The sequence below is a fragment of the Acipenser ruthenus genome, chromosome 9, assembly GCF_902713425.1.
Source record: "Acipenser ruthenus chromosome 9, fAciRut3.2 maternal haplotype, whole genome shotgun sequence".
Taxonomy (NCBI): domain Eukaryota; kingdom Metazoa; phylum Chordata; class Actinopteri; order Acipenseriformes; family Acipenseridae; genus Acipenser; species Acipenser ruthenus.
Genome location: NC_081197.1, coordinates 57,041,571 through 57,061,741, shown reverse-complemented (window position 1 = coordinate 57,061,741; position 20,171 = coordinate 57,041,571). Strand labels below are relative to the sequence as shown.

The 20,171-nt window shown below is 40.2% G+C and overlaps 3 protein-coding genes across 3 annotated transcripts; 1 reads left to right on the top strand and 2 right to left on the bottom strand.

The window, feature by feature from the left end:
* Positions 1–445: 445 nt before the first annotated feature.
* LOC131737943 (FMR1-interacting protein NUFIP1-like) lies at positions 446–6,570 on the bottom strand. The gene is made up of 10 exons (XM_059030305.1): positions 6,140–6,570; positions 5,816–5,907; positions 5,322–5,426; positions 4,557–4,619; positions 4,254–4,330; positions 3,863–3,955; positions 3,584–3,777; positions 2,698–2,820; positions 2,084–2,322; positions 446–1,914 (listed from the first exon to the last, which is right to left on the bottom strand). The coding sequence occupies exons 1-10, from the start codon at positions 6,390–6,392 to the stop codon at positions 577–579; spliced, it is 2,577 nt and encodes an 858-aa protein (XP_058886288.1). The 5' UTR covers positions 6,393–6,570; the 3' UTR covers positions 446–576.
* Positions 6,571–6,668: 98 nt separating this feature from the next.
* On the top strand, positions 6,669–11,768 carry LOC117406745 (GPALPP motifs-containing protein 1). Its single transcript, XM_034011030.3, has 8 exons — positions 6,669–6,995; positions 7,338–7,509; positions 7,812–7,910; positions 8,612–8,717; positions 9,552–9,677; positions 10,048–10,212; positions 10,531–10,632; positions 10,975–11,768. Exons 1-8 carry the CDS (start codon positions 6,911–6,913, stop codon positions 11,191–11,193), a joined length of 1,074 nt encoding a protein of 357 aa, XP_033866921.3. The 5' UTR covers positions 6,669–6,910; the 3' UTR covers positions 11,194–11,768.
* Positions 11,769–13,392: 1,624 nt separating this feature from the next.
* On the bottom strand, positions 13,393–15,148 carry LOC131737944 (coiled-coil domain-containing protein 122-like). Its single transcript, XM_059030306.1, is given in 3 exon segments — positions 13,393–13,623; positions 14,024–14,140; positions 14,759–15,148. Coding segments are annotated over 3 exon segments (624 nt in total). The 5' UTR covers positions 15,119–15,148; the 3' UTR covers positions 13,393–13,476.
* Between the last annotated feature and the right edge of the window lie 5,023 nt (positions 15,149–20,171).

Here is a 20,171-nt window from a genome sequence, read left to right as displayed (position 1 = left end):
ACATAACGACATTTAAAAACAACTGCTAAACAGTCTTTGTTTATTCGTTTGGCCCTTGTGCCTTTTTGTTTTGTTCATTGTTTAAATCTTTTGTTTTTGTTTGATTCATTAAATACGCTGAATGCGGCAACATTCAGCTTCACCCGCCCATCCATTGTTTTGGTTTCTGTACTTCCTGGTCCGTGACGTCACCACACCTCACCACTGCGAGTCAGCCTGCCAGAGTCTATTATGTGTCTTTTTCATAAAACAGGCAGAAAACTTACATGGGTGCTTTAATTATCTCCCCACCCCCACCCGTGTCACTTTAACGTAAGAGACAAATCTGTTGGTGTTGAAATCCATAGCTAAAAAAACTAAACAAAAAAAGGATTTCAAATGAATGAAAAGTACTCAGAAGCAAATAACTGAACTGGCTTGAGAAATTTTGTAATCCCCTCAATGATAAGGTTTACTTAAAGATTTATTTTCATAATGACTGGTATACCTTGTACACTCAAAAGAAAGAAGAAAAAAAGTGTAACATCTGCATAACTTAGTAATGTTCAGATTTATCAGTTTGTTCATTGTGAGATTTCAACAGTCTTCCTGAGCAGCTGCAGGTATCTCCCAAATCTCATCATCTACAAACTGCGAGAACACTGGTAGTGCTTGTGAGGGCACAGTTTCTACTGTAGCTTCAGTCTCTGAAGCAGGGAATGACCCAGCCATCAGCACCTCCTCAGTCTCTCCACGCACTCCTGAAGACATGGTTTCTACTGTAGCTTCAGTCTCTGAAGCAGGCAATGACCCAGCCATCAGCACCTCCTCAGTCTCTCCACGCTCTCCGGAAGACATGGTTTCTACTGTAGCGTCAATCTCTGAAGCAGGCAATGACCCAGCCATCAGCACCTCCTCAGTCTCTCCTGATGACATGGTTTCTACTGTAGCTTCAGTCTCTGAAGCAGGCAATAACCCAGCCATCAGCACCTCCTCAGTCTCTCCACGCTCTCCGGAAGACATGGTTTTTACTGTAGCTTCAATCTCTGAAGCAGGCAATGACCCAGCCATCAGCACCTCCTCAGTCTCTCCACGCTCTCCGGAAGACATGGTTTCTACTGTAGCGTCAATCTCTGAAGCAGGCAATGACCCAGCCATCAGCACCTCCTCAGTCTCTCCTGAAGACATGGTTTCTACTGTAGCTTCAGTCTCTGAAGCAGGCAATAACCCAGCCATCAGCACCTCCTCAGTCTCTCCACGCTCTCCGGAAGACATGGTTTCTACTGTAGCTTCAGTCTCTGAAGCAGGCAATGACCCAGCCATCAGCACCTCCTCAGTCTCTCCACGCTCTCCGGAAGACATGGTTTCTACTGTAGCTTCAGTCTCTGAAGCAGGCAATGACCCAGCCATCAGTACCTCCTCAGTCTCTCCACGCTCTCCGGAAGACATGGTTTCTACTGTAGCTTCAGTCTCTGAAGCAGGCAATGACCCAGCCATCAGCACCTCCTCAGTCTCTCCACGCTCTCCTGATGACATGGTTTCTACTGTAGCTTCAGTCTCTGAAGCAGGCAATGACCCAGCCATCAGCACCTCCTCAGTCTCTCCACGCTCTCCTGAAGACATGGTTTCTACTGTAGCTTCAGTCTCTGAAGCAGGCAATGACCCAGCCATCAGCACCTCCTCAGTCTCTCCACGCTCTCCGGGAGACATGGTTTCTACTGTAGCTTCAATCTCTGAAGCAGGCAATGACCCAGCCATCAGCACCTCCTCATCCTCTCCTGAAGACATGCCATTGGCAGCTTCAGCAATCTGGGCTTGGTTTATTTCCTTGGCTTGCCTTGTCTTTGAATCCAGACCAAAGAAGTCATTTTGAACAATGTAGCGCACACACTGCAAGATCACATTCCTCTCATGGCGTATGTCACGTGCCAGCAACTGCAAAATATAGAATTTTTTTAAGATTGCAAGAAATCAGGTGTAACACGAACACAGAGATAATAGCCTATTTTGGATGTATTTATCTTTATAATTTCCTGCCCATCTATTATATTGAAAATCAGTGTAGTGAAAAGCTTTGAAGAAGCCAAGCAGCTAGAGGTTTTACCATTTCCAGCAGAGTTGGTCTGCGCTGCCCTCTCTGTTGGGAGCACTCCTTCCTCGGCCGGTTGCGACTCCTGTCATGACGAGCCATTTTGTATGGAGGTGCTCCGTCTTCCCAGTCTCTTCTTTCCGATACGCTCCCTCTGCCTTCACTCTGCACCCGGCTACTCAAACCTGCCTCAGCTCTGCCCAAGAGGGCCTGGTTTTCCTCTAGAGCTTGAGCCACTTTCATGAGAGGCATTTCTGAAATAATACAAGACAGAATTGTGTAGCTGCAATACAATGACTCCCATTCAATTACCTTTTCTCAGTGAAGGCTTATTTATATAACAGGCAGGTGGAGGCGAAATGAAAAGACATTCTTAGAAGCCCAAACACTCTAATCATTTATTCAGAGCATTGTAAATGTCAGCTTCCATTAAAAGGCAATGGGTTGCATTGTCTCTGTCCAGAAAGCTTGCACTAAAAGGCATATCCTTTAAGAGCAGATCATAATAATGGTAATTAACAGTTGTTCAAATATAGAAGAAAATGATACTGTATATCACTGGAGGCCATGCAGTAGAAAATCAATAATAATAAAAAGACAGCAGAAGAACAAATCATGTTTGATTTTACCTTCAGGCGCCTGGTCGCTGTCACTGTCGGATGAAGTCCCGTAATTTGCAACGAGAGAGCCCAGACCAGAGGTCATCTGCTTCGGGACCACGGTGATTCCGGCAGGTTCGTCCTTGTCCGACTCTGCAAGGTGAAAAACAGCACGCATTTAAACACCTTTCCATTTTAACAGGAGGAAACTGGATCAGACAAACCTGCCAGGAAGAGTTCAGAAAGAAGATCCATGCTCTAGATTCAGGATTAAAAAAAATAATAATGAAACACATATTGAAAGGCAGCCTTGCACCAAGCAGGTTTCTTTATTATATTAGATTCCTATCTACATGGGCTGTTGTTCAAAGATAATGATGTTGCTTCTAGGAAATAGGAGCATAGGCAGCTTCAATGTGCTTGCCACGTCACACAGTATATACTGTACATTAAAAGTTCCCTCCTGGAATATATAGGAATGAGGACACCACCCCCGTTTCAACTAGACACTCCCAGGAAAATATGGAATATATAACATATTACTTAATATATCATATTAGTAGCAAGTCTGCGGACCATCACTCTAAGTTATGTGCTGTTAGGCCATCATGATCTGTCATCAATTCCATAAAGGAGTCCATTACCAGGTGCAAAATCATAATGGAGTGAATAAACAGGGCAGCATGTAGAGAGACACCTTGCATTCTCCTTACATAATCAACACTGCCACTCTGTAGGTAAGTGCAGCTCTGACAATATCATTCAAAACAACTCAATTAAAATCCATTTCCCTTTAGTGTCTCCCAATTTAAATACAGAAGACAATTCAATCAACAATCAAAGACCTTGCTTATAAAGACAGAACACAGGCCAATGCTTGCGTGTTGACCGATGCAATTGAATTGTCTTTGCTCACCGGCATCACTGTTTGCCAGCATCCCGAGGGGGTCCATACCCTGCATGGGCTCTATGCTGGGGTTCCTGGGCTCTCTGTCACTCTCTGGGTGACTGGAAGTTCTGGTCTCCCTCTGGGTCTTCTGAAACCTTGCTGGTGGCACATTCTTCTCCTTCTCATTAGAAGGCTGCCACATTCCTTTACCCTTCATTTTACTGACAGTAATAATAAAGAAGAGTCACAAACCACTATAAAACAAAAGAAAGAGTCTAAAAACACCAATGTGTACAAGAAACATACCCAAACTGTACAGTCGCCAGCACCTCTCCTCTTTCTGTCTTTTCTTGTTTCACCAACATCTTTCTTTCGATATTTTGTAAAGTTGGATAATTTCTACAAAAAAATAAAAAAACACATTTATTACAAGAAATATTTGATAAATAATGTAGAAACATATTTGAAACTTAAAGAAACCATTTGATGTCAACATGTTGTGGTCTAAAACAATTCACCAGAGCATTAGAAGACACTATAATCTACATGCAATATCCAAAGTGTTTTTTTTTAGGAATGGTCTGACTGTTGCTAAGCAGTTTAGAAACCCCAGCAGGCACAGGATGGATATTTACTTGCACATCATGCGAGGAAGAAGCTTTATAAAAGTGCCCCCCTCATTCAAACTATTTCTCACTTTTTTCTCGCCTCTCTCCATTTTGAAATTTCCTCTGGTGTATCGAGTTGAATTTTTTTTGATCCCGGAACATGCATCTGTCACAAAAGGAGAGGGGGGAGATCAGTTTGAAATCATCACCACATGTTATTGTGTTTTTTACTCTGTTTTATAAAGAAGAAAGCCTCGCTTAAACACTGCATTTTTAGAATTGCAACTTTTTTTTTTTTTTAAAGTGGTGATTGTGTTGGATCTTTTGGTAGTGACCACATTTCCAAATGATTTATTTTCCTCTTAAAAACAGCTCATCAATAATTTACTTACGTTTTTCCAGTGAATAAGGACCAGCTTCTCATGTGCAGTAAAATTGCAACCTGCTACCGTACACTGAAAAATAGTTTATTATTGTTAGAACAATGGATACTGTCTTTGCACATGAAATATTCACCATGGCTACAGTGATTTGCACACATGCCAGGTATAGCAGGTCTTGTGAGCTGAAGTCACCTATTATTATTATTATTATTATTATTATTATTATTATTATTATTATTATTATTATTATTTGTTTATTTAGCAGACGCCTTTATCCAAAGCGACTTACAAAGACTAGGGTGCGTGAACTATGCATCAGCTGCAGAGTCCCTTACAATTACATCTCACCCGAAAGACGGAGCACAGGAAGGTTAAGTGACTTGCTCAGGGTCACACAATGAGTCAGTGGCTGAGGTGGGATTTGAACCGGGGACCTCCTGGTTACAAGCCCTTTTCTTTAACCACTGGACCGCACAGCCTATTAACTAGAATGATCTAACAGATGACCAATTCTGATTGCGAAGTGCCTTTTCAGTTGTGGCAAAACTTGGTCTGGCAACTACATATGCCCCCAGATTGTGACACTCACAAGCGATTGAGTGTATCCGAATCTGGGGGTAGAAGAAGGTCTGTATCAAGCTTGTGCATACAGTGAGTGGACGTACCTGCTGTGGAGATCACTGTTTTCATGTTGCTGTTAGCTCTAAATCTGAATACACAGCTGTGTCAGGGGATGAATGTCACCCACATGCTGGATCTTTAACTACAGCTTACCTTTACATGCTGGGACACATGTTCATCGTATTTCTCCTGGTTTTTGAAACCCCGGTCACACGAATCACAGTTGTGTGTGAATACAGGCTCATTTTTCTTCTTTTTCTGCAGACATTTTAAAATGACAAGTCAGAGTCACCCAAGGGTGTGAAATAAATGATCGACTAACTAGAAGATCAGCATATCCGGTACAAAAGTAAAACAAGAATTAACAAGCCATTAAAATAAATAATTCTATTTTGCATATATATAAAATCATTCATGTGTTACATTACATGGATCACCGTATGCAGTAATGTCACTGCCATTAACACTGAACCTTATTGACTTGCTTCCATGTTCAATTAAACCACCACACACACACACACCAATACCTGTACTATACGATGTGCACAAGAGACGCTGTTGGCGTTACAAAAAAACCCAGAAATAAAAGAATGTACCCGCTAGTCTGCACTGGAGATTACAACACTGCAAAATTAATCAGCCAGTACCTTTTTCTCGCCGCCACCCTGATTCAGTCCTGTACCCCCGTTTGATGCCGGCTGAGTCACAAACTCCTGTCTGAAATGCCTCTGTTGTTGATCTAGAGGAAAAAGAAGAAAGCATCCAGTTTAGAGAATGACAAAACACTCCAAATGGGGACAATCAACGTGTTTGATATCATGTATTATTATTGCAGAACCTCGGCCACTACATTAAAATTGATTTCTGATCTATTCCCTACTGAAATGTTATAAAATACACACGTGTGTGCGTTCCTTACTTTGCTATACACGACATAATGCAGTGAAAAGAGAAGACGACAAACTGCTTACCATACATTTCGTTATGTTGATAGGTTTCATAACCAGGGTTCTGGTGTATGGGCGGGCCACACCAGCCTCCCCCAGGAGGGTATCCACCTGGCCCGGGCCCAAACCAGCCATACATGTCCGGGGGTCCGGGCGGGTACCAATTCCAGGGACCAGGAGGAGGTGGGCCACCAAAGAACGGCGGTCTCAGTACCGGTCCAGGTGGCGGACCGCCAAACTCTGGTGGTGGGTACTGATGCTGTCCAAACTGATTCATCGGGTAAGTCGTGAAGTAACTAAAGTTACTTCCAGTAATTAGTCGGGGTAGTTAATGAAGCCCTACACAATATAGCAAGTACGAGCCGACCCTGTTAGCAGTGCTTCACAAGGCTCATCCTAGCACCATGTGGATGCGCTCAAAGTATACATCACTTCCGGTTAGCGCCTGCACCGGACGAGATTTAAACGGGACGACCATGTGACCAAAATTAAGACTTTTATAGAACACTTATTTATTTATTAACTTTTAATACAGCACACCTGTGCTTTATCAAGCCATGCCCCCCACATCGTTTGACACATATAGTAATATGTTGTTGTAATACCGGCATATCATTTTGGTACATGCTGGTAATTTGCCCTAATCTGGGACTAGCTTCGTCATCAGTCTGTTCTTGAGACGGTGCGAGTGAAAGGACCCCTTTACAATTTGGTGAAATTACGCAACGAGTAGAAATATTACACTGCTAGTATTTTTTTGAATTTGTATATGATTACACTGTATTGACCACTGTCATGTCTGAGGAAATAATTGGACCGGCCCTTCCACCGGGGTTCAGAGAAGAGAGAAGTGAGGATTCAGACGGGGAGTCAGACGAAGGTGAAGTCTGTGGTTTGTTTACTGTACTGTACCTATAAATATAAGATGGCTCTTTTTTTATTATTATTTTTAGGTTGTGACGTAGAAAGTAAATGCATTACATACTCAGATAGTGTCCCCACTGTTATATTGAATAAATATTTTATTCGGTTTAAATTTAAACGTACAATTACACGTTTGAAAATGCGATGTAACATCTCTGTGGTCACACATTTAATATAAGTAAACAACGGTTTTGCAATGTGTTGCCTAGTTCCCTAAAACAGATTGGTGTTGTATTCGAAGTGCCCTTCCCCTTTCCCCCGCGGAGAGATGCGCAATGTTAATGCGCGTTTTATATAGCTGCAGGACCAGCTTTGCCTCCGGGCTACAGAGCGAGGAGCAGCTCGGGGTCTTCTGAAGACAGCGAGGAGGATGAGAGGCACTTTAAGAGAGGGAAGCAGAGGGAAGCTTTACCCCAAGGCTATCCCATCAAGTCAGACTCACAGGAGGACACAGATCGTCCAAAACCCAGGTTTGTTGCAGCTCTTAAATAATAATAACGCTGGGAAAAAAAATGGTAGGGCGGACATTTAATATGATGGTAGATGGGGGCAAAAATGCCCTGCGCCCATTGAACCTTACCTACAGATGATGCTTGCAGGCATCCTCGGCACATGAATGTGCTTGGGTTATAACAATTTACCATGTACCTTCAGTGCCCCTTTTCATTCGGAAAGGAAATGCAGCTTTTTTGATTTGATAGCAAACCCAGTGAGTCCATTGACCCTATTGATCTGCATGCCAACATGTCTTGACTCTCTCCTAAACCCCCAGCAAGCAGCGGCGGATACAGAGCACAGAGCAGGAGGATGACGGCTTCTTTGGACCTGCACTCCCGCCTGGATATCAAAAACGGCATGAGTCTCCTGAGAGGTGACAGCAGTTCAACCCCCGTTGTTTTTGTTCTTCTTCTATATTACATACATTGGTGATGTTGGGCATCTCATATATAAACCACACGTGTGCTATTGCAAGTAAAGCAGTGTAAGTAAATCTCAACATGCATATATAAACCACACGTGTGCTACTGTAAGTAAATCTCAGAAGGGTGGAAGTCAGTGTGCTGATGTACAGTGACTCAAAAAGCAATGAACAGCCCCAGCTGCCATGACAGGTATCCCTTTTATATGTTAGAGTGGCACATCAGCATTTACAGTATACTGTCACTCACCGGAAGGCACGGCATGTACCCAGGGGAAACGTTCTGTAATAATGTAGTTGTGGCTAACAAAATCATTTCATGAATCTTACCTGCCAACACTTCTATCTGTCTGTACGTCTCAGATGTGCTGTTCTGAAAGTTCGTTTGATCTAGTACTACACAAAGTTAAAGAAATCTGTTTGGAAGCCATGCTTTCAGGTATTGCTGCACTTCCTTGATCATTTCACCCACCCCTTCAGTGCCTTCTTTTCTGTCATTAACATGCCAGCTGCTATATAGCAAATGAAAGTACACAACAGGTAAGACTTTGTTTCATTTTTTTTGTTAGCCACATTAATTTTAGATGTGGCTGTGTGATCCTTTGCTCCTGGCACAGCAGACCTAAAGAGATCTCATGTTTTCTCTTCCCAAGGCCTGTTGTTGGACCAGCGTTGCCCCCTGGCTTTCGAAAACCAGACCACGATGAGGAAGATGAAGACTACACAGGCCCTGCATTGCCTCCTGGCTACAGTGAAGCAGTAAGGAGATTTTTCACTACAGCAGTGTGCCTGATTTTAGGAGCTACACCAGGATGAACCACGTTGTGTGGGTAGAAATGTTAACCTATCAACAAGGTTATTATAAAAAATAAAATAATAAAACAGACTTGGTGCAAAGTGCATTTCCTCCTCACCAAGACCATTAATAGAACAGTAACATCATTTTTTGGGGTATGAGCAATTATTACCTAATACAGTATTTGTAGGGTTGTCAGTACATTTCTATAATAACCCGTACACTATTTTTCTGTTGTAGTGTTTGTTAAATTTCAGAAAATGAAGATACGGCTCCCTCTTGTGGTTACTGCTTGTACAGCAGTACAGCTTGTACAGCAGTTCGCTGTGTCATACAGTACATTTTGTTTTTAGTTTAAGATATATTTTTTCCCCCAAAAAAATAATTAATTGAATTGGTACATGCATTACTAGGCAATTACAACTGTAGTTCAGTGCAGTGATTGATAGACCCAACCCACTCATGTACGTCTTACTAACATACATAAAATAGAAATCAATTTCTTCAGATAAGGATGACCCCAAATCTCAAATCTTCTGGGTATTAATGAGCATTCATGCCCCCCAAACTCATTAATCAACCTTAGAATGTTCATGAATGTATGTTTTGTTCCAAAAGTGTAATTAATAATATTTAATACATTACCCTACTGGTAAAAATAATAAACATATTAATTTATTTCTTGGATTCAGTGTTGCATATTTACATGTGAAAATGTTTTATATGAAGAGGAAGAAACATTTGAATACTAAAATAACCCGTTTTGTTTTAAAAATTTAATTTTCTGTATTTTACAGGCCTCTGGCAGTGATGAAGAGGAAGTTATTGGTCCGTTGCCTTCCAAAGAGCCAGTGGAATACAATGTTGCCATGGAGTTTGATCGCAGGGCCCAAAAGATGAAAGAAAAGCTTACTTCTGGAGATGTGAGTGAGATGTTTTTCTTCATCTTCATATAGTGTAATGCTAAATCGTTTTCCGTTTTGTGTTAAAATGTAAATTTAAAAACTATTTATGGTTGAAATGGATAAAATACACCCAATTTAGATTACTGTGCTCCAGCTGCTCCTGTATCAGTATTCATTCTAGCGCACAGTAGTTTCTTTTTCTCTTGCATGTGCATAGTGGTTTTATTTTATTTTGTATTGTGGGTATATTTAGTTTTAAGCCAAAAAAGCTTTACCAGCTATCTCCCTGTCACTACTCTCGCCTTGCTGTGTTTTGTCTCTCTCTGCGTGGCCAGTAAATGTTCTTCCCTGCTGAAGTGTGACAAATGGTTTTGTTGTTGTACTCCAGGATGGATCCAAGGACCTAGCACGGGAGACCTGGATGACTGAACTCCCCCCAGTACTGCAGCACATTGGCCTGGGAGCCAGGACTTTTAAAAAGCGTGCAGGCCCAGAGTCCAAAGACCGGTCACTGTGGACAGAGACACCGGCCGACAAGGAGAAGAAAATAAGGGTTGGTACACGCAGGCTGAACGTTTTAATTATAGATACATTAGCTGAATAAGTGTGAGAAAGGTTTGATAATATATGTATGCCTACAAACATAGTTTTGCTTTCTTCAAGGTTATCAGCCAAGATCATTTATATGCCCTAAGTTCCAAATACAATTACAGTTGTGTTGTTTTTTTTCCCCCCAGTTTGAGTTGTCTTGTACTATCAACAAATATAAAGAATAACATGTAAAATTGTATGCAATTGGGAATGTGTAATAATGGAGCCCAACACCCTGCCCTCGGCAAATCATTCCTGCATTTTTCATTATTTTAACAAGGAACGGCTTGAAGGAAAAGAGACCTCTGAACCAGATAAGGAGGAAGATGTCCACGTTTCAGAAAGAGACAGAAGACTTGCAGAGCAGGTGTCCATCCACAATGTAGGTTTCTTTCATATGCTTTTGATAAGGCCTGATAATCACAATTATTAAAGCTCTAGTTTAAAACATGAACTTGCAATACTGAAATCCCAAAACACTTTTCCAGTAGTTGAATTGGGGCACAGTTTCTGTGTGTATTGGACAGTGTTGGGTATTTAAGGTTAAAATGTATTTTTACTGCTTGTGAAAGCTAGCCTTGCTCTTTTCTGCAGTGGTTAACATGCTCACTTGAGGAGTGCATGGTCACAGGGTCGCACAGTCTCTGTCCTCCTGTTGCATATGTATGTTAACTGGGTAATAACATTTATATAATACTTGTATATTTTGCGTGTTCTAAACCAGGAATCAAAGCGATCTGAGTCCCTTATCAACATGCACAGCAAGAAGCTGAAGAAGAAGGCCAAGGCCGATGCAGAGAAGGCCAAGGAGAGGAGGGCCTTCGACCGAGACCAGGACCTGCAGGTGAACCGCTTTGACGAGGCCCAGAAGAAGGCTGTCCTGAAAAAGTCTCAGGAGCTCAACACACGCTTCTCGCACAGCAAAGGCAGCATGTTCTTGTAGAAACATGCCCTCCATGGAGCTTCTCCTCTGTCCTGTTTCAGATGAGGGGTCTTTTAATTCTTCTGTGGGCCAGTGGAGGAAATGTAGTGGCAGCAGATCATTTCCTAGTAGCAGGAACTGGCAGTAAAAAATGACTTTCTTAACTGGAACGTATTTGGCATGGCTCCTCACTGGCAACTACCCCCCAAGAAGTCCTCGTTGAAGGGGTTGAAAATCAGCACCAGTCCTGAGGGAAGCCATACCATGCAGCTATTTGAGCAGCATGAATGCGTGACACTTTTTCTTTACCTTTTGATTTCTTTTGTTGTATTATATTGCATCAAATCTGTAGACATGCTTGTTTTTTGTCAGTGTTAGCAGTTTTGTTCAAAGTGTTGGTAGTTTTTAGTTGTTTTTTTTTAAAGGATAAAAACACCTGTTAAACTAGAACTAAAAAAAAGTTATATTATTCAAGACTGGAAGAAAAGCTTTGAAATATATCTCAATGTGCGTTATTAGAAAAATAGATGTTTTTATTGTTCCTTCCTGCATCAGAAGTGTACAGTACATTTTAATAAAAATAAATAAATTCTGAATGTTTGTGTAATATACAAAATAATCTGCCTTGCCATGCTAATTGGCATATTAAGTGGGTTTCCTGATTGCACTGGCTTTGGGTCACTTTTGGGGACTTAATCACTCCCTCTTGCTATAGACATGCGGTATACTCTTGTGTATTTCTATGTGTCACTCCCTCTTGATATAGACATGCGGTATACTCTTGTGTATTTCTATGTGTCACTCCCTCTTGATATAGACATGCGGTATACCCTTGTGTATTACTTTGTATCACTAGGTGCATTTTCTTCATGCTCTTCACTTCCTTTTACATGCAGTGGAGGTCCTTCAGATGACGAAGGCTCTTCTTTTAATATATTTATCAGCCTCTGAAGGGGCTGTAAGAACAAGATACAGACCTTAAGAGCACCTTGGCATGGACATGAACTTGTAGAGTTATCTTTACTAATGTTTGTAACTCAGTTTAAAACCATGATTCAAAAGAAGTTTCAAGACATGCTTGTGTGGTCAGAATCCTGTCTAACCTCCAAGTACATGGTCCATCATGTGACAATTATTAATAACCCTTTCCTCCTGGGTATAAGAAATTGAATTCCACATAACCTTCAATAACTTTGAAATATCTTTTTGTCAGACAGCGATTGTAAACAATCTGTGTGCCAGCATTCTTTACTGGGACTTGTTGAATGTTCTACTGATGCATTTACTCATTAAATGTTTCTTCATAATATCATATAATAAAGTCATAATATGAAATAATGTAGTACCAAGACAATCAATCTGATTGCCATTAGGTGTGCTGGTATCTTCTGACAATTCCACTTGGCTGCACTGACTGATAATGCACAAGCATTACTTCTGAATTATATCACCATATGCAACAACACAACAGATTTGGTATGAAAAGCTGATTAAGAAGTGGTAATAAAAGTCTTGGTTACTTGCCACTTTTTCTTCTCTGTTAACATCATAATTGGGTAAGAGCAACTTGGTATGACTGTGCATTACCAGAGTATCTTCTCTTGTTTATACTGACATCCTGCTGATGTTTTAAAACTCAGTAGAGTCCCAGTGGTGCCTGTCATCACGTACACCTCTGATGCACCAGAGTGTAACCATTAACAAAGTGAATCTAAACAAGAATACATTCATTGAGGTGTATCTTAACTATATCACAGCCCTGACAAGTTACTCTTTAAGTAAACATTGAGAAGATTGGTGGGACAACTTTTATATATTATTGAATTACGTTATAGCTGATTGTTCACTCTCCAAGTGGTACTTCCATTAGTTATATTTGAATAAAGCACAAAAAATCTTTTTAATGATTTAACAAATGTATTCAATGTCAAGATAAACAAGTTGAATGTTGAAATATGAATGTCAAACATAAAAAAAAACAAGCTGCCAATATATGCTGCTGTATACTTACTGTCCAGCAAAATTACACATACAAAAAACCCATGAATTCAAGATATTAAGTTAATGTAACAAATGACCTCCCACCAGATGGGATAATGATGTTCAAAATAACAAACAAACAACAAACCCTTCTAATGCTGCCAGTGGAACATCCAAATGATTTCTTCGGGTATGCATTCATCTTTAATACAGTACACCTTAGATATGAACTCCCTCTGTTTTTGGTACAGTATTTTCCCTGTACTTGCAGAAGAGTTGTATTGGGACACCATACAGAAAGTCCCAAGACTATCCAAACACTGCTTATTCTGTTATCCCAAGACATTTTCTAAGTTGAGCAACTTTTCTCTCCATTTGTTGAATATCCCAGTTCTACTGCCTATTAGACTGCGTCTTGTTCAACTGACAGTGAAGACGTTTTAAAATGGCTTCACATCTTCTGTTTTGCATCTGTAAGGTAACCAGAATAAGCTGTTAGTTAAGTGAAACCATTAAAGAAGACAACCAACTAATGTGTTTAAGAAACACTACAGCATAGGCTACGTATTCTGACCAAAACAATACTGCACATCTAAGTTTGAATGTCATCAATTACACACGTTGCTATTGTTGTTTGGGGGAATTGGTTCTTTCTTTCATATTTTATTTGTATACCTTTATTTGTTGCAGTCTGTTTTTACTGTCTGTGTTTTGCACTTCAAGACCACCATAGAATGGGGTAATCATCCTATCAACTATTTACCTCTGTGTATTTTTGTTTTCTCATTGATTAAAATCTCAGTATCTTACTAGTACCCCATTAAGAAGAAATGGAGCTCCTCAGAAATCCTTCTTGCTTTAAGAACTTTACCTCTACTTCCTTCTTGAGTTGAATATGAACCTCCTGTTCTTTAACCAGACATGCAATCTTTTTATTGACAGTCTCCTTTACCTCTGAAATCTTTAACTTCAAATTGTAAATATCTCCCTAAAACAAACAAGGATAATGAATTACATCAGCCTGTACTGTACTAAAATCAAGATTGTTATTTTTCAATTAAACATTGAACTTTTCAGTCTCTTTTCACTAATGCAGTTTCTAAATTCAAGTCAAAAAATATGTTTTAAGGGTGCAGCAGTTAAGTGTTTGAAAAAAAGTGTTTGCAATTTATTAAGAAATGTGATTCCTTGGAATCTCCAACAGGTATAGAGTGCTAAACTTGACATTTACTAGGCACTCCTTAACACCCCACAGTGTTTATTGACCCTCACAGGCTGGACACCTTCAAGGGGCACAGCTCATGAGTCATCCTGCTTGGCCAGCAGCACAATCCCTGGAGATCAAACAGAATGAAAATGAATGTCGCATTCTTGGCAGCAAGCATCAACTACTTCATTGATCCAGTTGCAGGTCTTATGCAACAGGCCTTCGCTGCGTCAAAAAGTGGCCTTACTGGGTATAAGGTGCGGGGTCACAATAATATAGCAAGTGAGTGTAGAATGCTTTTTTTCTAGTGTAAGTAATACAACAAGATTACCTGTACTTAGAATACAAATCCTTTGAGCAATCCACTCCCTACCTGAACTTGAGCAATGCCTTCCCTACCTGAATTTGTCTCACTACATTTCCTTCTGGGTTCTCAAGATCAATCCTCAGCTCCTCCTTTTTTTCTCTGAGCTTTTTTACAATTTCTCGTTTTTCCAAGAGTTCCCTCGTTGTGGCAGTTTTGCCTTCCACATAAGCAATAACCTCTCTGTGAGCGTCCATTTTATTTCTGTATGTGTTGTATCCTGCCAACAGCAATTGGAAATGTTCTTCCACTTGTTCGATGCTAAGTTGAAGATTTACATTTTCCATATAAAGGGCTCGTGTCTGGGCTTCCAGGTTCTCTGAATGCTTACGTCTGTGTTCAGTCTCATCCCCCAGCTTGCCAATGTGTTTCTCTGTGGCCCAGAACTCAAGCATAACTGCTTCATTTTGCTTTTCCAGCTCAGAAAGCTGGAGCTGAAAAACAATGCAAGACAAGTTACTTACTCAACACAGGCCGGCCACCTTGACGGTTGCTGTAAGTATACTTAAGATCTATCAGTCTAGAAATTCTGCAGCACTGTTTGTAAGCAAGAGTACATGTTGAATAACCTACTATTAATGACAGACTAATGCAAAGTCCATGATGTTTGTGGTGTGAGATTCAACCTAATATACATAAGCTTGATCATCACAAGTCTAGTGCTTACCAGGAGTTTCAATTATATTGCTGGCTTTATGTTACATTTTCACTGAAAAGCATACTTGGCTTCTAATAAATTCTGTATTCCTATATCACTAGTCCTTCAGTATTGAATGGACCTCTTGGTGGCCCATATACTAATGATAATATAACAAAAAATGTTAATTTAGTACAGTACCTATAGCAATGGCAGTCATAAAGATGGTGTTTTAATTAGGCCTGTAAACTCCACCTTGAGGTTTCTTTTTATTTTTTATTGCTAAACATTTCATAAATTGTAATAAGATTTAAAAACATTTTATAGTTTCTATGTTCCACAGTATTATTATGTTGTCCAAGTTTACATCTGAAAACACTAAAAATGTGTTATGTGTTTGTGTATGTATTATCTTTATTTGAGTTTGAATGTGTCAGGTTTTCTCCGCTTCGTTTGCTTGTTCTTGCTGCTACTGAGCCACTTCTACGACCGCTTCTGAAAACGGTAACCGAGATCCCGCTGGTGATGTTGCTAAATGGAAGATATGGACATTAAGTTATTTTACTGAAGTTTTGATAACAGAGGACATTGACATGAACTGCAACCGACACAATGATAACAACAACGTATAATCGATTTGAAGACCCAACACGTGACACATTTTCATTTTGGCTCCGTAACGCAAAAACACTTTCAAACACCTTTTAGGTTGTAACAGTTGGTCGGAGATTTTTCGAGCCTCGGTCATCTGTTCAGCCACTTCCCAGCAGACCTCTCAACGGAAATCAGGACAGAATGTTCTGGGGAAAGTGAAGAATTAATTCAATCAGAAGGTGATTGAGATAAGCATTAACCTGTTGCTTCTCCACAGGTTTTTTATTGTTTTATTTTTATAGCGGACACGTTATTTTTTAGTAGTTATAATGGTGTGGCTTTATGAGTGACACAGCACCTGAGCTAATTCTGTGCTCGTGCTGCTGACTTCCGCCACATATTTTTATTTTATTTTATATTTTTTGGCAGTAATAAATAAATAAATAAATGCATCGGTGAGACATTGGTCGGTCGCAATTGGCCGTTTGCTCAAAGTATAAAAAAATGGGATTGGTTAATAAGATGTGGTTTAATTCTTAATGTACCGATTTGTCCCACACATACTTTTGAATACTGAAATACCGAGGATCTTGTGACATCTGTGTGGTTAGACTACTAAAAGCCACACATATCTTTATTATGTTTCTGGGATATTCATTTGGTTTGGAGTGTAGTCATTACGTGGTTGTAGAATCTTGTTTAGTAGTAGTTACTCATCACTATTGTCTTGATTATATGAGCTGCGCCGGTTTAATTGTAAAATTATCTGTATGAAATTCAATCTTTAACTACTTAATTGATGCTAATTGCACTTGCACTGAATTCAATTTCCAATTATCCCGTTGTTGTTAATTGTAGTTTACCTGTCTGTTTTGAAACCTGATCTTGGATTCTTTCATTGATGTTAATTGTAATCTATTCGTGTTACTTGCCTGCTGTTGTGAGTTCTGTATTTTATTCGTGTATGTGTGATCTTTTAACAGAAGCTGTGTTTCATAAAGTGTCATACTTTGATCTCTTGGTTGTCGCTCCTTGTCTTTGCCCAGTATAATGTTTTAATTGCCCTATATAACAAACCTGTGTATTCTGAATGATCTGGTAAATTAAAACTAAATTCTTAATATCTTCTGTGGTGTAGTCTGGCTTCAGGATTAATTGGTGTGCGTAGTTTCCAATTGTCCCTCTCTAAAGACCGACTCCCCACCTGCTACAAAGGTCATTATTTTTTTTTACCAAGAAGTCTATCAGCTGACAATGAGCACGTGTTTTATAAGCTGGTTCGCTTTAGCTTCACTGAACTGAGCAGTACGTGCCGCCAGCTCCATATTACTACATATTAGCATGATTTCAGAGTTCAAGCCTTTGAAAAATGTGGGGTGATCGAAACCCTTGCTTTAGCATTTCCTTAGAGGATTCAGCTGCCTTGAAAAATGAAGTTATTTTGAGGATCTTTATTCTAATTATTACACCTGAAATAAACAAGTTTAACAGCAACTTTCTGAATCTTAATATACATTGTTTCTGTTCCATAAAGTGTAATTATTTTGAATTTCTCCTGCTTTATTTTCAAAGAAAGGTCTGACAAATAAATGAGGTTATAATCAAGTTTGTTGCTTTTCTAAGTAATTCATACACATACCAGTGCATTGCTTCCAGGCAAGTACAGTAATGTTTCCCTTATTGTGCTGACATTTTGAATTACAGTAATATTTCCTGCAGTGGAATTGCAGAACTACAGTATATTAAATAAATGAATGCCTATTTCAATGTTTACTGGTCTACATATTTCCTGGGGGTAGAAACATGACCAAAATTACACTTGTATTATTTCATTGTAGTTTCTGATCCTATTAATACACACTTATTCTGTTTTGTGTGGACAGTTTGATTTATCATAGGTACAGGCAGGTACATTTTGTGTAGTGTAATGCTCATTAATGCTTTTGCTTCAAGGTTGAAACATTTCTAGGTGTTGAAGCATTCACAGTATGTACATGTAAATGTTAAACTCAGGGTCTGAATGGGCACCCGAGTGGCGCATCCAGTAAAGGCGCTCCGCGCGGAGTGCAGGATGCGCCCTATAGCCTGGAGATCGCAGGTTCGAATCCAGGCTATGTCACAGCCGACCGTGACCGGGAGTTCCTAGGGGGCGGCGCACAATTGGCTGAGCGCTGCCCGGGTAGGGAGGGCTTAGGTCGGCAGGGGACTCCATGGCTCACCGCGCATCAGCGACCCCTGTGGCCGATAGGGCACCTGCGGTTCTGCAGTGGAGCCATCAGACCTGTGTTGTCCTCCGGCACTATAGGTCTGGTGGCATTGCTGTGGATCTGTAATGCTAAAAATGACGGCTTGGCAGGAGCACGTTTCGGAGGTTGCGTGTTCCAGCCTCCGTTTCCCGAGTCGGCGGGGGGGGGGGGTCGCGAGCGGTGAGCCGAGGAAACAGATAATAATTGGGCATGCTAAATTGGGGAGAAAACCGTGATAAAAAAATGGTGATGACTAAATTAAAAAAAAACAAAAAAAAAACCTCTTGGTCTGATATACAGGAAGGTGGCTGGACAGACAGACCACACCCACCAGCCCAGGAGATACTGATATTGTTCTGTTCAAACATAATGATGGTATTACCCAGCTTTAATGCTGGCAGTTTGCTGTGAAGAAATCCAGGACGGATAGGGGGGTAGATAGTTTAGAGGCCCTTCCTCCTTCACATGTTCCCAATGCAGATGAATGAAGAATTCAACATCCTAAGTCACACAGTCTCCACGGGATCACAGTGCATGCCTCTGGGGAACAGACTACTGCTAGAGTGTTGGAGTACAGCACGCCACCGCTGCTATGCCACTGATCCGTTCAGGAAAGAGAACGCTGAACAAGGCTTTTATAGAAAGGAATGGGAAGAACTTTCTGACTTCCCCAACAAGTTCAAGCCACTATTATGACTTTAAGGTATAATCAGAAGGCCTGAAGGATGTTTTACTGTTCAGAGAAAACGTATTTGGGGATCATCTGATGTCTTATAAATCTGCTTAATAATCTTGATAAAGATACTGATTATTAACATTTAATATTTCAGGTGTGTCCTCAGCATGTTAACAATCATAGTTGTGTTGAGCTGTGTCCACTAGAGGGCGCCATGGTGCTTGATGCATCTAGTACAGTCGAGATACAGATACCAGTAGTTGAATAGGTCACCATTAATAAATCATTTGCAGTTATCGTTAGCTTACTGTAAATGAAATAAAGACTGTGTGACATACTTTCCTAATTGACTAGTTGACTATTTCCTGCTATAAATAATACATGCCACCTTTTATTCATGTTTTAATTTTATTTATTGATGTATTTATTGCAGGTAATATTTAATACAGATCCAGCTCTCAGTACATTTCTTTAGTGCCAAGAAGCACAGACTGAATAAATCTTACTTACAATTAAAGAGGCTTCCTTACCAGACTAATGAACATTTATACCTGAGACACATGGATTACAAGCCTCAAAGTGTCCTATGAAGATAATAAAAAAATAATAATCTTATCTCATTAGTTTAACCAGCATTCTCTAACACTAAATAAGGGACTGAGTATATTGCTAATGAGGAGAAAGAAAATGCATTTTAAATCCCTGTATTTTGTGATATAATGACAATAACATAGTATATTAGCTTTAGTGAAGGAAATGTAGTCAAGTAATGATACTTTGGTTTCACACTGTAGCCCCTCTCTGAGAGAAATCTGGTTTAAAACAAATCATCACTTTGTTCTACCCACCACGTGCTACAAAACATGCTTTCTGGTTTCTACCCATCCTTGTCCCTGCATCCGTAAAGCAGAACACCCAAAGCCAGCTAAACAACCCCTCCAAAGGATAGTGTGCATGCAGCACTGAAAGAGCTGTGAAGAATGTGAAGTCTTTGTTTCACCAGCAGAGGGCTCCAAGCGTGTGTGACTCCACTGACCTCAGGTAACACAGTGTTTCACATTATGTCTGTGCATTTTGTTTTATACAGTACTGGGGTAACTGAAAGAGCTGCTCTGTGCTGGTTCTCTGTAATTCCTCACAAGTACCTTCTCAATTAAAGTGAAATCTCTATCAAATGAGCTCAAGCAAGATACAGATACAGTACTGTACGGATTCCATGTGAACGTCTCAGCAATTCAAACGACTATACAATTTCAGTATTAGTATCATTGTCCCAATAATTAGGTGTTATTTTT

Excerpts from the sequence above, each read along its gene's own strand:
- LOC117406745 (XM_034011030.3), top strand. The coding sequence starts at position 6,911 with ATGTCTGAGGAAATAATTGGACCGGCCCTTCCACCGGGGTTCAGAGAA. Across the intron at positions 6,996-7,337 it reads AGACGGGGAGTCAGACGAAG|CTGCAGGACCAGCTTTGCCT; the intron begins GTGAAGTCTGTG and ends CGTTTTATATAG. Across the intron at positions 10,213-10,530 it reads ACAAGGAGAAGAAAATAAGG|GAACGGCTTGAAGGAAAAGA; the intron begins GTTGGTACACGC and ends TATTTTAACAAG.
- LOC131737943 (XM_059030305.1), bottom strand. The coding sequence starts at position 6,392 with ATGAATCAGTTTGGACAGCATCAGTACCCACCACCAGAGTTTGGCGGT. Across the intron at positions 4,620-5,321 it reads ATGTGTCCCAGCATGTAAAG|TGTACGGTAGCAGGTTGCAA; the intron begins GTAAGCTGTAGT and ends ACTATTTTTCAG. Across the intron at positions 3,778-3,862 it reads CTGGCGACTGTACAGTTTGG|TAAAATGAAGGGTAAAGGAA; the intron begins GTATGTTTCTTG and ends TATTACTGTCAG.